The following is a 15,801-nucleotide window of genomic DNA, read 5'->3' as shown; positions in this document are numbered from 1 at the left end:
GGCCGGCTCCAAGAGTGACGCAAGGCCTTTCCTGTCACTTAATGGTCAGCGCCGAAGCAGGGCTTTAAATTACAAGCAGCTGCTGGCGAACTGAGCCAAAACAGATTCTCCCCCGCTGACTGGCCCCGTCGGGAGAGCGCGCCAGCTTCCAGGGCGCGCAGGAATCCGGTGTCCTCGCGGCGAAAACCGTGTGAACCGACCGAGCCTGGGTTAAAAAAAAGGGAAAAATAGAAAAAGTCTCCGGATCCATCCATCCCTCGCTGCAGACAGACCGAGTCAGCACCTTCCCCCTCATCCGCTCCCGCTGCGGCCGTCTAATAAAATCCTCCGCTTGGCAGCTGGGAGCTCCGCGCTTGCCAAGGAAGCGGGGATTCCCAGAGTCGGCTAGGAAGAAACGTGGAGGGCGCGTTTTAAAGGGCGCGCAGCACCCTTTCGACGGTGGGTTGGCGGGGCAGCCGGCTCTGCTGCTCGCACGGGGAAGGCTCGCTCCTGGACCCAGAGAGGCGCAGGAGGGGCAGCGCCCACCAAAACGGTGGGCAGCTGGATTGCATTTTAAGTACTGCTGAGTATAACCCAGTGCAGATGCCTTAAGTGCCCATCAGCGTGCGGTCCCAGCTGATCAGACGCTCCCCCACAATCATGTATTGGGGAGGGGGGATTCCCCCTTTTTTTCTCCGCGCGCGTTTTAGTCGTGGGTCTAATCCTAGTGAGTTATGATGCATTCAGAAAGCTGGGATTTCTGATGGGTTAGCTCAGCATAAAAGGAGGTGAGCTCCTGGATACGTCATTTCACATCCCTATTTGCAGCTCTGCCGCAGGTTTGCAGGCTCATAGCAGCCTTCAAAACACACTTGGATTACAAAACCAATATAAAGAGCCCAGCTCTCCTCTCAGCCCCTCTTTGCAGCCTTGGACCTCCAGAAAGCTCATACCTAGAAGAGTATCCGAGATAAAACACAGGGGAATTGGGTGGGATCTTCCCACTTTCCAATTCTATGGTATATAAATGGGTCTCAGCGACTACTGCAGCTAAATGATTTCATTTCTAAAGGTGCCTGAGGAGTGAGTCCTATTAAGGAGTGAGTCCGATTAAGACTAGGAGGAAGGTATAATAGACTGGAAATATGCATTTAGTTGAGATGCCTGCATTGCAGGGGGTTGGACTAGATGGCCCTTGGTGATCCCTTCCAACTTTGTGATTCTATGATCCCGTTGAACCCAAAGACAAGACTCATAAAAGACCCAAACTTGCAGCCAAACCGTTGGAGTCCTACCAGGGTCACAGATGAAAGCCCACTCCCGGAAGGAGAGATCTACGGGCCTGAGAAAGATATTTCCAGAGGTAGGCGGGAGTGGGTGGGGAGGCAGCTCCAAGAACTCGGAAGCTCAGCCCGTTGATAGATTTATTCTACTGGAGTCCCTTTAGTTACAAATCTGGCACCGGGGAAAGAGATACTGCAGAGAAATATGTCCAGCAACACAAATGGGGGAAAAAAACAAGCCGCAAAGCTGGGCGAGGAAAGGAATAAATGGAGACTGCTTCTCATCTCTCTCTCTCTCTCTCTCTCTCTCTCTCTCTCTCTCTCTCTGATTTTCTCAGTCTCTTCATCCTCACATCTGTGTTCAGTGCCAGCCGGTTGGTTCTGTATCGATGGACTCCCTTCCCCTCCCCTGAGGACATGTCCCCCCCCCCTTGTAAGGACTGAAGCAGCCAATAATATGTGTCAGCTGGAGCTCCCGCTTGGCTGCAATCCTGCGCGCTGCTTCCGTAGGAGAAATCTCACGGCAGTCTGAGTGGAAATGGATAGGACCCAACGATGTAAACACCCCTTTTGTCCCCCAAAGCTCCATCCCATGCGTTCAGCTATCTGAAGTTTTCCTAGTGGGCTCCGGGAAAATCGGAAGCAGCCTCCTGAAGCTGCGAGGAACCCCCACCTCCACCCCACTCCAACATGTCAATCAATGCCTTTCTCCCGCCCCCCCAAACAGTCTGACCAATGAGAACCCTGATGAAGGAACTGGCATTGGCTACCAGGCTCTGGTGGCGCTAAGTAGAAGATTCAAGCATTGCAAACAAGAGCAGGCTACAGGCTGTCAGACGGAGAGACTCCTGCAGATCAGGGAGTGAATCAACAGCTCCCTGACTCAAGTCCCACGGGAATAATAATGATGATAATGATACTGGCCAACCTTACAGGGTTGTTGGAAGGATTGCCGGTACTGTAATGAGAAACGGAAAGCATAATTTACTGCTTAGAAAGCGGAGGGGAAAGGAGTGATGGCTGGGTATCAAAATAAGCCTTCTTCCTAAGAGAGAAGGCTAGAAGAGCGAATCCACAAGCTGCCTGGCTGTGGAAGCAGCCCTTCAAGGAAAGGTCGGGCAGGAGAGGAGTTCTGCAGGTGCAGGATGCCTGCCTGCCCGCCTGCCTTGGTGGTCCTGTTGAGAGAGAAGTGCTGTCAGTCAGTGGCTCCATTTCACTCCCCTGCCACATCTCCATACAGCCCTGCGGTAAGCAGAAGGTGGCCGCCGAGCTGCAGCCTCTGTTTGGCCCTGGGATGAAGTGATGGGAGGAAGCTTCACCGGTTGAACTTGCGCCTGTGGCGCAGCTCGGAAACGGCGCAGAAAGGAAACGTCGATTGGCTCTCAGGACGCTCTTGCGATGGAATTATGAGGATTTAGTATATTGCAGTTCTCGGGCCAAGAACCGAGGCTGACACCACCGCGCTAAGCTCTATTTCAAAGCCAGCCCCGCTCTTGTGTGCCCGACCGACTTCCGAATATGTTTGCTGAGAACTCCCATTTGAAAGGCTGCAAATGCAAAGAGCTACTGGGGTGACGACCTTCTGGGGCGGCAATGGCAAAGCGATGCCACGCTGCATCTCCGTGCAAGGAAACGCTTGTCCCATTGCGTTTCTCCTTGCATTTGAGGCGTAGGGGGCTCAGGGGGCGGGGGTCTGGTTCGTGAGCGGCCAGAGTGGGATTTTCAGAACCAGCTTTCTCTCCCCCCTCTCCCCGCCCCGCGCAAGATCCAAAAAGCCCAAGCCCTGCCCTCTGGGTAGCCTCAGAATAGCGCCTCCTCGGCGGGAGGAGCCGCTTTGGAGCAAAGCCATCATTTCTGCCCCCGTCGAAAGAAAAGACAGCGGGATGCCAAGTCGGGCAGCAGACTTAACTGGGTGGGTTGAGCTTGCTGGCGGGGGAGGGACAAGGGGGGCTCAGTATCAGCCGGCTGCTGCCATTTCAGAAATAAGAGACTGGGTGGTGCGGAACTAATACAGTATATTGGCGCGGGAGTGGAATCAAAGTCCCGTCTGTTCGACGGCGCGGACAGCCTCGCGGCTTCTTTTTCAAAGGGATGCTGGACGAAGGAGTTTCCCTTACTTCCAATGCATTGCAGATTATTAGGAGCTGGGCGTCTCCTCACAGCCCACCCTATTAGAATTTCCTCATCTTTCCTGCGCAGCGCAAGCACCCAAAGTCAAAAACAAGATCCTCTTTGAAATCAGATGCATAAATCCCGTTTGCTTCGTAGAAAAATGCCGGCGATGAAAGTCGGAATGCAAACTTCTAGATACTGTTTAGGGGGTAGGATACAGATACTCAGTTCGACTTACCCCGCAGCCTAGGGCAGAGGTCGCCAACTCAGAGTTCTCTAGATTTTGCTGGACTCCCCACTCCGATAGTGCCCCCCCTCCAGCAAGGGATGATAAGAGTTGCAGTCCATCATCTGAGTGCCTTGGCTACCACTGGCCTATGGGGGCAGCGCCCGGTTTCTGAATGGCGGGGGAGGAGATCAAGCTGTCCGGAAGTAATGTCCCTTCCGCCCCCATGTCTTCCCCCTCACATCAGCGAAATACCCTAAAGGCTGGAGACAGACACCAGATGGGCGCGAATGCACTCTGCACATGTGCAGAGGAAGGCTATTTTCCATGATTCCACAAGCCCCAGAGCCATGCAGGCTGCCCCTGCTTGGCGCAGGGTTTTCAGAATGATGTAGACACTCAGAACAAGTTCTGAGGCTGAGCCATGTCTCGTCTTAGGCTCTGAGAATGGGGAGGTGAGAAAGGGCCCACCCAGAGATAGTAGAATTTCCAGCTGTTTTCTGTCACAACTTCCTGAACTGTTTACAGCTTCAGAACAGGCAGAAGTGCATCGGGCGGCGCTTTCCTACCACTCTTATCATCACGCTGCGAGATACAGCACCTGTGAGGTTTCTGCCTGTCCTGCACTGGGACCTATCCAGAAAAAAGTTGGCAACCCTGAAGAGAGCGGAAGTATTCCAGGATTGGAGAAAGAGGGAGTCTCTGCTAAACCTCTGCTTCCGAGTATATTAAACCTGCGCAGGTAAGAAGCAGGGGGACCTTCTCTCTAGCAGCTCCCCTCACTGCAGTATAGCTTCACGGCTCACTTCCGTCATTATATAACTTCCAGCCTCAGTTCTTCATCTGTAAAATGGGAACCATAGTGACCTACTGCTGTGCCGGAGACGACGCAGGCTGCAATACTGTGGCCGCTGAGCCAGGACTGAGCCCCTGTTGAAGGACTTACTCCTGCGTAAACATGCATAAGATTGCGATCGAGAGCTACAACCCTACACCCGTTTGCCAGGGAATAAATCCCACGATGGTACTTACTTGCGTATAAACCGGAGCAGAAGGGAGACTCCGGGGTGATAAGCAGTATTTTGAGATTGAAAGGGAATTGACCAATTCAGAAAGTAAAGGTAGGGTCCAACATCCTAGAATGAGCTCCTCAGCCGTTTGAACCCGGCTAGAGAAGCCAAGAGCCAAGCGAGAGAACCAATTCGCAGCCCCGATTCTGGATGGGTCTCTCTGCATGCCGCCACTCCTGCCTTAGGGCAATGTTTGAAGCGGGAGAGAGAGACTGCATCTGCTCTGGAGCGAGCTTAGTAGCTGTGGTGTGAGCAGCATAACGGAGGCAGCGGGGTTTGGCCAAGGTGCCTCCTAAAGGGTCTGTCTCTCGGCTTTACTTAGTCTGGTCCTGATCTTGGGACCCGCAGCTCAGCCCTGCTATAGAGTGGGAACAGGATCCATCCCCAACACCCTTATAATGGGGGAGGCTGGAAGAAGGTCAGTTATTTTGCTGTTATCTAGGGGGCTTGAGGGACTCACAGCTGCCTGGGACCTCGGACCATGGGGATTAGGAGCCCCACATCCCGCCTGCCCCATCTAAGCCAAGTGCCTGGCAGGCTTCCCCCTCCCACCGGGATGCCTCCAGCGTTTTCCGTCTAGGGTCACCTGCCTGGGGGCATGCGATCCCCTCGCCACCGTCTCTGCAGCAGACACGCCTCCACCAGCGAAATAAAAAGCCGTCGGGTTTAAGGTAACGGAGGGCGCTGGTGGTGGACTCGGCTGTGCTCTTAGGCACCGCAGAGACGTGCAGACACTTCCGACGACGAGGTGCTCGCCACAGACCTGGCAGATCCTGGGGGCAGAGTCCTCTCCCCTCCAACCTTCGAAAGGGTCGCCCCCCCCCATGCTGCTACTTGCCCAGTGGGAAGAGGGGAGGGCTAGTTGGCGCATGCCAACTGGGTCGTAGAGAACCTGGGCATCTTATTCTCCCCCTAGAGAGAAACGCAGAGGTCACTTCCCACCAGGAGGGCAGAGATTCCTACTGGTGCGGGACGAGGCCCAGCCCGACGGCTGGGCTGCAGGTACAGGAAAGGGGCAGAGCTGGGGTGAGTGAAAGGAGAGCTGCCGGGCGAGAGCCCTGGAAGCCTATAGGGAGGGAGGGAAGGAAGGAAGGAGCAAGCCGGACTGCTGGTCTCTCGATATTTTTTATTGACTTTTCCAGAGGGTATTGTACACCAAATATCCCATTGGCAGTAAAGCGCATTCAATGTGTTTATAAGCCAAACAGTCACCTTTGTTTAAACAAACACAAGTACAAAGTCAAAAATAAAACCACAAAAATAATGAACCGCATGTTCATAACATACAAAAAATTGCCGCCTACTCAGTAGGTAACTACAACATTCCAACTGCTGAATATATTTATAAATTTTACACTTCTGTAACAAAAATAGACTTTTTGAGAAGTTCGGGGTTTTGTTTTGCTTTGTGTTGCTTTTTTGCTTACATTCTGTCTCCCGGCTCCTTTCCCCTTTTTCCTGTGTGTCTTCGAGCCTCAGAGTCCCCCCCCCCTTTCCCTTTTTTCACCTTAAGGCTAGATGCAAAGCATCCAATCGCAGAGTTGCATGACGTCAGCAGGGCTTCACAACAAGGCACCAAGACTTGGGACATGTTTTGTATTTTTGTTCTCAAAAGGAAAAACAACAAATCAAACCAAACGAAAACTTTTCGCCACGCGAGAGTGTTTCATCCTCTAGGTGATATTTACAAAGAACATCACACTCTGTTGACATGCTCAAATACATAGTTAAGTGCTGCTTTTTTTTGTTTGTTTGTTTCCTCCCCCATCCCACCCCCCCCAAACAAGTTGTAAAACCCAGTACAGCTTTGTCGTCACGAAAAGAGCGAAAAATTACCATTTATACAAAAGAGAAAGAGTGCGCGCGAGAGAGATGGCCCTCTGTACTCCAAAGAACGCAATATGAATATGCAAAGAGGTTGTTCACGTCAAGAACCCAGAAGGAAAGCAAAGCCATGGCACATAATACAATATTACATTGTCTATGCATGGATTTTTTCCCCAAAGTCCCATTGCTCCCCCCTAAGGAATGAATTGCGGGCTGGGGGGAAATCATCGCGGAAGAAAAAAGACCTCTCTCGTCCATGCAGAACAGAAGTGGAGAGGAACTCCGGTGTCCGGGAGCTTGGGTCTTCAGGCAGTTGAAGTTGAAAGATAAGTCCCAACCCCAGCCCACCCCCGGCTGCTGGAAAGCTGGGGGGTCGGGTTGGCTTGCGAGGGAGTCCACTGTTCCTCCACCAAGTGCCGGAGGAAGATTCCTTATCAGCATCCCACCCTACCTAGACGGCGTGGGTGGGCATCACGAAAGTCTTGGTGGTGGTTGTGTGTGTCCCCCCCCCTCGCCCCCTTTTCTCCTCTCAGCAGATCTCGATTGTCCTGGGCGAGAAAGTGGAGGCCATGTCAGAAAGTGCAGAAGTCACTTGGGAGCCGAAGGGGCTGCCGAGGCCCCCCGGGGATGGGAAGGGGGTGGCCGCCGCCTGGCTCTGGAAGGTGGAGGAGGCCATGGAAGCGTAGCTGGTGGCCACCGAGGGCGAGGGGAAGGAGGGGAAGGGCGACGTCACGGGGGAGGCGTATGAAGTCACGGGAGAGGCATAGGACGTCACGGGGGGAGAGTAGGAGGTCGGCCCCGGCGAGGGGTAGGAGGAGGCGGGGGACGGGTAGGAGGCCGGCGAGGCGGAGTAGGGCGCCAGCGGGGAGGCGGCCACGGAAGGTGCCGTCGGGGCGGCCGCCACGGCGTGTCCCTTGTCGGCGGCCTTCTTGTCCTTCTGGCGCAGGTGGATCTTGGTGTGGCGCTTGCGCTCGTCGCTGCGCGCGAACTTGCGCCCGCAGATGTCGCAGGCGAAGGGCTTCTCCCCCGTGTGGGTGCGGATGTGCGTGGTGAGGTGGTCGCTGCGGCTGAAGTTGCGCATGCAGATGCGGCACTGGAAGGGCTTCTGGCCCGTGTGGATGCGGATGTGGCGCGTCAGCTCGTCGGAGCGCGAGAAGCGGCGGTCGCACGACTCGACGGGGCAGGCGTAGGGCCGCTCGTGGGGAGGGGTCTTGCTGGGCCGGTTGGGGTACTTGCGCATGCGGCTGGGCTTGACCAGCTGCGCCTGGTACGACCCCGGGAGGCTCTTGGGCTCCGCCGTCGAGCCGCCGCCGCCCCCGTTACTCTGCGTGGCAAAGGCTTTGATGGTGGACAGCGGCGTCAGCGACGGCTGCGGGCTCGGGAAAGGCTTCTGCTCCGTCGAGCCCAGGCCCAGGTCGCCCCCCGGCTGCTGCTGCGGCGGGAAGAGGTAGTCCGGGATGATGGGCAGCTGGAAGGTGCTCTTGCCCGTCGGGTAAGCCGGCGGCGGGAAGGACAGCGAGCCCCCCGACGGGCTGGCGAAGGGCTGCTCCGGGAAGAGGTCGGCCCCGCCAGGGGCGGGGAAGGTGGGCGCTGCCGAGTAGATGGGGCTCGAGTCGCTGCCTTGCACCGAGCAGCTCAGCGCCGGGCTGGGCGAGGCGGACGACGACGACGGGATGGACGGCGAGGCGGACGACGCCGGCGGCGCCGCGGCGGAGGTGGCGGGCGGGGTGGCCATGCCCACCAGGCCGCTGACCAGGCTGAAGAGAGGCTCGGGCCACAGAGGGGTGCTGCCCCCGCTGCCAGGCGCCGGCTCCAAGGAGAAGCGACCCGTGTACGTGATGGGCGGCAGGCGGGTGGTCTGGCTCGGGTAGCTGGTCTCCACCGCCAAGGGCTTGTCGCCGCTCAGGGAGATGTCGGGGAAAGTGTCTGCCGAGAGAAGAGCGGCCCAAGGTAAGTCCCCACAGCGCCGCCTCCTCCTCCGTCCATCGCCACCCCAAAGGCAAGCAAGCAAGCAAGCAGGCATCGGAGCCACAGCTGCCTCCCCCCAGCTAGCTGATCATCTCGGGGCATCGCGCTTGCCTGGCCGGCCCCACTTCGGGGACTCCCCCCCCCCCGCTTCCCTCGGGGCTCAGGAAGGATGGAGCGCTACATCTTGCAGCGCCTGGCGCGGCTCCAGCTGCCGGAGCTACCTGGTCCGGGCGGGTGACGCACGTCGGAGAATCCCCCTCCCTCCCCGCGCGCGCTCAGGCTAGCGGAGTCCCCTGCCCGACGGGGTGGAGGGCTGCCCCTCTGCCCCCCCCATCCCGGGACGTGCCTCTGCCTACCTGCAGCGAGGTGCTCGTAGGACTGCTCTCCGCCTTCGCCCGAGGGGTTGAAGCTGCCGTTGCCTCCTGCTCCTCCGGCGCCGCCGCTCTCGCTGCCGCCGCCGCCGGGGCTGAGGAACTGCGAGCCGGCTCCGGCCAGCAGCATGATCTCCTCCAGCTTGGGGTAGTTGGAGTCCATGGTGGGCGGCGAGTGCGGGAAGGAGCCGAAGGGATCGGCCATCTGCAGCGAGGGCAGGAGCTGCATCTCGGCCTTGGCCGCGGCCATGGGGGCGCGAGGGGGGGCGCTGGGCCGGGGGCTACGGCGCCCGTGGGGCGGCGAGAGGAGCGGGGGTCGACGGGGTGGGCTCTGGCCTGGGGTTCCCCCTGGCTGTGCCCGCGGGAGGCGCTGCGTTCCCTTCCCCCGCCCGCCCTGCCTGGGGCTCCCCCTGGCTCGATTCGCTAGAAGCTCTCGGCTCCCCGCCCGCCCCAGAGCAGCCTCTATATATCGGGTCTCATCGGCCCCGCACCGCCCCTTTCCTGACGTACATGTCCAAATATGGAAGGCAGGAAGCCCTTATATGGCTCCCGGGCGCGAGGACCCCGCCTGGCGTCAGAGCCTGACACTGGGGGAAGCCGAGAAGGGGGGCTGCGGCCGGGCCCGAGGCGGGAGTCCCGCGGCCTGCCTGGGGCGCTTGGGCCCCTGGGGACCCCGTCCCACGGCACGGGCCTCGGAGCCGGAGCCTTCGGACGCCCCCCCCGCGGGGCCCCCGCTTTGCAGTCTCCGCCGCGGCCCCCGGAAGCCCCCGGACGCAGAGTCCATATAAGGCCATGCCCTTAAAAGGCCCTGTTCCGGCACGAGCCTTCCTGTTCCTTATATGGCAATTCCGGCAGGGGCGGGAGGCGAGGAGAGACCGGCGAGGAGGGAGGGGGAGGAGGAGCTGGGAGAGCCGCGGAGGAGCCCTTGGTCTCCCTGCTGCCCTGTGGGGCCAGGCGCTGCGGAGCCGCCGGATCGGCGCTCCCGGCAACTCCGCATCGGCGGGGTCCGAGTCGAGGAGCAGCCCCTGGTCGCCAGGGGGCGCGCGGGAGATTGAAAAGCCGGCGGCAAGTGCAGCGGGCAGAGCCAATAAGCGGCGCCCGAGAAGCGCACCCGCCGCCAGAGGGCGCCCGTCGAACTTCCTGCGGGAATAGCTTCCCAAGTTTCAAGCGTGCATTCTAGAACTCCGCTAAAGCGGATTAGTCGCGCTTTAAACGAGAATCAGGGCAGGCGAGGGCGAAAGGATGGATTTTTCCTCCTTTCTTGTCAATACGTGCATATGGGCGAAGTTAGGTCACTGCTAGGACCTGGGTGCAATCGGAACCGGGCAATAATTCTGATTCCAAAATTAGTGATATGCATATGCACACGGATGTGATCTTGTATATACATTTTAGGTGGATCGGCCCCAATTTCCAGAATTGGGGCTTCTCCCTTTTTATGCTTTCCTATTGCATTACGGCTGTAGCGTGCACGTGTTTCCTCCCCATACATTTCGGGGAGGCTGCTGCTGCTGACAGCCTGCCTTGTGCGGATAAGCGCTATATGGCGGAGGCAACCACTGAGACCACGTAGCATTGCTGCACCTTCTTGCTCGGGATGGCAGCTTGCCAGAGACACTTCGCACGCGCCCATTCTCACCTCAAGCGTTCATTTCCCCAATTGACCTCTTAGAGAAGTGGTCGAGCCGCCTCAATTTATTTTGGTCTTGCTCCCCCCCCCCCATTTCCAAGGCGAACGCAAGGATTCGTTTTCACCAACTTGAAGCTGCAAGGCCTTCGCGATGTTTGCATATATATTCAGCGAGCTAAACAATTGTTTCCTCTGGGGCCAGTTTTGGGGGTGCCCTTTGTTCCTCCAGGCCGAGCCGGGCGCTTCGTCCAGCCTGGGCTACCCTTGTAATCTGCTTGGCTGGTTTGGGGGCGGGAGGTTGGAGGGAAACAGAAAGCAGAGATTGTGCCAGCGCCAAGCACCCCGGGCGCGCACACTGCAGAAGGCTGCAGAGGCATCTCGTCAAAGGGAATTTCCTGATGATGCGAAATGCAGGGGAATCTCGGGGAGTTGCAAAGCAGGCGGCTCAGTGCTGCCCCCTGGCGCCCAGGGCCAGCTGCGACCGAGCGTCTCCTTCGCAGCTGGCTGGCCCTGTAAAACAGGCTGCTTGGCAGCAGCAGGTGGGATTCGCCCCACTCCCCAGCGCAGGCGGCCCAGGGATTCCTCGGTGCCAAGGAGAAGCCCCTGATGCTTCCCAGGCTTTCGGGTTTTTTCTTTTGGCTCTCTCTCCCCCGCTCCCCCCCTTTTCTTGGCATCTGCCCAGCGAGAGAACCTGAGACGCAGTGAGATCTCACTGAGCCTGCGCGGCCGCCTCTGCAAGTGCTTCCCCCGCAGTCCTCGGAGACTCGGCTCGGAGCTGGGAGCTGGAGAGAGGCTCCTGTGCTGGAATTAGGCTAGTGCTGCAGAGAGACGCGGAATCAGCAGCCCAGCCCCCCTCCGCCCCCTCCGCGCGCGGGGGCCGCGGCGGAGGAGGAATCCCTGCCACGGGAGGGAAATCCTCGGCATTCACAGCCTGGGCGGGAGGCGGAGGCGGAGGCTGCCGCGAGCCGGGCAGAGGCAGCCCAAGCCGAGGCATCCTTTGCCCACCTCCCCCCGCCCCACGCGGCTACAAGGGCAACCCCTTGGTGGGGAAGTGGATCATTAGCAGGGTGGTCTCCCCTTTTCTAAGCATCTTCTCTTCATTATTCTCTCTGTGAGGCTGGATTTCACCCCCTTCCCCAGCACAACTCCTGATCTCAAGGGGCGCGTGATTTGGGGGGCGATCACCCATTTTTACGGATTCCATTGAATTCCCAGGCAGCAGCCAGCCGGCGTGCAAGAAGCTGAGCGACGATGGCTCCATACGAGCTTCGTTGCCATGAGACGTCCGAGCATCGCCCCTTCCCCAATATTTCTCCTCCCTCACTGCGCATGCCCAGGAGACCCCTATGTGTCGTCGCCTGTCGTGTGTTATCCTGGCCACGTCACTCTGCGGGCTCTGGAGGCTCCCTCCCCGGCTTGGCAGCTGCTGCGGGATCCCTTCCCTCCGCGGCAGGGCGAAAGAAAGACAGGCACCCCCCCCCCCGTTATATTAGTCATTCAGCAGCGTCGTCTGAACGCGGCTTCGTTAGGGCGACGCTTTGCAGAGCAGCGTATACCGCTGCAAGATCCCGGTCCGGGGATGATCCAAGGGAGTCCTTGCTTACGAAAGGAGCCCGCCTGAATAGACTATCCACGCTTGTAAGTCTCATTATCTACACGTGTGAACAGGCCGCGGATAACCCCGCGGTTATATAGAGAGAAAAGGGGGGACCTGCAACAAAAGAGTCAAGATTAAGCAAAAATTAAACCTGCTTTAATTCTGCATGCTTCATTCCTTCTCCCCACCCCAGCCCACGACACTCCATATACCTTGGCTATTGAGCATGCTCAGTCCTCATGAGGCTGTTTATAAGCCCCTATGGGTTTGTTTGCTTTTAAAGCTGTCCTTCTGCCGACTTCCGGATTTTCCCACATAACCTCCCACTTCTTTCTCAGTGGCCCCATTTTGGCCGCATAGTCGTTGTTACTGAGAGCATGAGATTGCTGTTAGAGGGAGCCATGTGTGTACACCCACACCCACACCCCCTATTTACCATCTTTTATTGTATGAGATTTTGGGGCAGTGTACAGCAAGAAACATGAACAAAAATAAGGAAACCGATAAAATATGCTATAGGGAGACACTGAAAGTGTGTTGACTATCAGAAATTCTGGAAAATGTGGATGGGATTGCATATGATGACATGCAATCATTACTTTATCCCTAAACATGGTGCAAGGAAGGTGGCCTTTCCTCAAGAACAGCTGGCTGCAAACTCAGGCTGCAGTGAGAGAAACAGGACAGAATTCTGGCTTTAGAAAGTATCGTGGCATATTTTTAAACTGCTTTTATAAGTGGTTAAAGCTATTATATCACCCCCCCCCCCCGTCCCTTTTACGGACTTGGTATTTTAAGCAAAATGTTTGGCTTTATAGGCATGAAAGGCTATAAGGTGATCTGTGCTGGAATTTGTCTTTACATGAAATTTAAGCTTAGTTCAAACAATGAGTTGGACACAGAGTTAAGCCATGTGTGAGAGAGCTGGTTGAAGCTGAGTGCCCCCATGGCAGCCTTCCAGTGCTCCATAATGCTCCACTTAAGATCCTTGTTGGGTGGGCTGAGATGTGGCAGAGGGGGCTGAGGGGGGAGGGTGCCTCCTCTCAAATGGGGCAGAGGAAACTTATGTGAATGGGGGCTCTGCTCATAGAAGGAGCTTCCACTCAGCTTTTTTTGTGTGTGTGACCCGTCCTTTCAGCCCTCCTATCTGCACAACAGCCAACCCCATTCAGCGGGGCTCCCCAACCCTTGGTGGAACAATGCTAGGTGCTAGGAAGGCTGTTGTGGGAACCAGAGGGGGAGGGAGTCAGTTTGCACCAGGCATGCTGAATTCTGAATCCAACCCACTGTGTTTTAAATTTGTTTTTCTGTTATATTAGAAAAGCTATATCATATCACTCTGTATGATTATTTATTCATCATTTTTCCATTGATTGATACTACAGGAAACCTATATTCTTTTACTAAATTTTTAAGTGTTTTATTAATTTAATGGCCCATAAACCACAAAAACAAATGCAGTTGAAATAAAGATGTCAAATGCTGTGATACCATCCATCCAGAAGAGGGCACTCTTCTCTGTGATTGGGGGACAGGGAAATGCTGTGCAGCAGGACAGTGAAAACAGATTGCACTTGCTGTAAATTAGAGCGCGCGCACACAGAGCTAATATTTTATGTTTGTTCTAGACTTCCTACTCAAAGGTCAAAAGGGGGCGAAGAATGACCATACTGCTGCAACCACTGGGCCAATCACATGGCTGAGATTTACATTTTGTTACCTAAAGCAGGTGAGCAACCCATGAAATTGACCCATGGAACCAGACAGCGCAGACGACGGTCTGAAAGCATCATCTGCGATTCCACTGTTGAAAACTGAACAGGTCTAGCTTTGTAAGCTGCTGGGATGGGAGAGTGCCCTGGCAACCAGATGCAAGTTGATCTGAGTTGGAGCTGGATACAAGGGAAATAAATCAATAAGCTCACAAGCTGCTAAAATCAACAGGAAATTTTGTCGCTGACATCACTGAGATGTGGAAGTTGCCACACGTGTGTAACACAGAGAACATGCAAAGACAGGCTTGAACATGCACACCGTTTGCCAGAAGTAGCTCAAAGGAAATGAAGGAAGGGAAGGGTTCTCAGGGCCCCAAACCTGCTTTTGTGTCGTTGAGACAGGAGACTTGGAAAGCAGGAGAATTGCAGATTACGCATTAGCTCTTGGGCAAGGGACTGGGGATGCAGCTTCCTGTAGTGTGGCAGGGAGGGGAGTAGGCTGTTATTCTGCCTTTGGTTGTAAAGATGTCTACGAAGGCTGTAGGTTGCACTTCCATCTACATTTCCCTGTAGAGGAATTGAAAGAAATCCTCATCTGCCAACATTGCAACATCTGTCAGAGGTAGATTCAGGAGGCTCCCCTCTCTCCCCTTCCAAGAAATCCCTGTTTCCTGCCCTGTGCTGAAAACAAAATGGATAAAACTAGGCCAGGTATTTTTTTGTCCCAATTCAGGTCATATTTTAATAAGTTTAATAAATAATCATAATAAATCCCAAAGGTATGAGGAGGGAAAAAACCCATTAAGGCTGTTTGTAATGCCATGTTTAAGAGCAGACCAGAACCTTTTATCCATTTCCTCTGTTGATTTCTAACGCATTTGCTAATCATCTAATTTGTTGCTAATGTTAATTAGCAAGCATAGGACTGAGCTCTTCCTACAAATAGCATTTCTCTAGTACAGTTTTTTATGTGTTTCAGATTTATTGTCCCTTCCTCATTGAATCCTTTCCTGGGAACTGTTGCATAATGACTAATGCTTGATCCTCTGCATGTCTACTCAGAAGCAAGTTCTACATTGCTGAATGGAAACTGAATCAAGTCAACGTAGAGATACTTTTGTTCAGCGGAACAGCTAATTCAGAGCTGAGTGCATGACCTACCTTGCATGGGACTGTATGAGAGGTGCTTGGGAATACTGCTGGATTCAGCATTACTCAGGTGACAGCTGTGTTTCTCCCCAGTTTCAGATGGGGAGAAACCCCATTCAGATGATGTGCTAGTTCAGGGATGTCCAACTTCCAAGAGACTTACTCCCACTATAAAAACACTGGCAGTGATCTACCCCATTGGATTAACCAAAGTTGTTTAGCTTTTATTGGGGAGTCAAACCCAAAGTTGACCAGGAACAACTGACCGGTAGATCGCGATCGACCGGTTGGACATCCCTGTGCTAGCTGAACTAGAGAAGGGAATCTGACCATTGTTATGCATGCTTTGGTTACATTCGGGAAGAGATTTTATACAGGCGGTGAGGTGCTGGGACTTTACATCGTCAGGAGGAAACCCTGTGATAAGCAGAGTGACCCGATCTCCTACTCTGGAGTAACATACTCACCATGCTGCCTCTGAAATAAAGGGGTAGGTGTAGGCCTCTGATGATTTCCAGTCTTGTGAGGACTGCCTGCTCCCCAGGCTATCTGACAGTTTTGAATAAAGAAAAAAATCATTAGCACTCACTCCTATGTTTGTGTGCATCATAGTTGAGTTTAAGAGCAAACCATGAAGTTCTCAGTTCAAAGCGCATTTCAGCATGAGGTGGTTTTAGGCAGCCTACCATCTCTCAGTTTCTGTTCTTCATTTCCTAATATAGGAATAACAACACTACCTTGTTTTATCTTGCTTATTTAAGGCATGTGACTCCAGCTCACAAGGGTTCCCAGGAGAACAGCAGTTTTCACCTAACACACATAGAAAAGAAAAAGAAGCAGACTCAGCCCCAGGCAAACCTCTCAGGGGAGCAAA

The 15,801-nt window shown here is 55.1% G+C and overlaps 1 protein-coding gene and 1 long non-coding RNA gene across 2 annotated transcripts; one reads left to right on the top strand and one right to left on the bottom strand.

The window, feature by feature from the left end:
- Nucleotides 1-5,776: 5,776 nt before the first annotated feature.
- On the bottom strand, nt 5,777-9,281 carry EGR1 (early growth response 1). The gene is made up of 2 exons (XM_028718567.2): nt 8,822-9,281; nt 5,777-8,423 (listed from the first exon to the last, which is right to left on the bottom strand). The coding sequence occupies exons 1-2, from the start codon at nt 9,084-9,086 to the stop codon at nt 7,027-7,029; spliced, it is 1,662 nt and encodes a 553-aa protein (XP_028574400.2). The 5' UTR covers nt 9,087-9,281; the 3' UTR covers nt 5,777-7,026.
- Nucleotides 9,282-11,237: 1,956 nt separating this feature from the next.
- On the top strand, nt 11,238-15,508 carry LOC144326984 (uncharacterized). The gene is made up of 2 exons (XR_013391937.1): nt 11,238-12,104; nt 13,692-15,508. It is a non-coding gene; the product is annotated as an uncharacterized LOC144326984 (long non-coding RNA).
- The last annotated feature ends 293 nt before the right edge of the window (nt 15,509-15,801 follow it).

The sequence above is a fragment of the Podarcis muralis genome, chromosome 2, assembly GCF_964188315.1.
Source record: "Podarcis muralis chromosome 2, rPodMur119.hap1.1, whole genome shotgun sequence".
NCBI classification, from domain to species: Eukaryota; Metazoa; Chordata; class Lepidosauria; order Squamata; family Lacertidae; genus Podarcis; species Podarcis muralis.
Note: the sequence above shows the minus strand (reverse complement) of the source record. Positions and strands in the feature narration are given on the sequence as shown.

Excerpts from the sequence above, each read along its gene's own strand:
- EGR1 (XM_028718567.2), bottom strand. The coding sequence starts at position 9,086 with ATGGCCGCGGCCAAGGCCGAGATGCAGCTCCTGCCCTCGCTGCAGATG. Across the intron at positions 8,424-8,821 it reads CTACGAGCACCTCGCTGCAG|ACACTTTCCCCGACATCTCC; the intron begins GTAGGCAGAGGC and ends TTCTCTCGGCAG.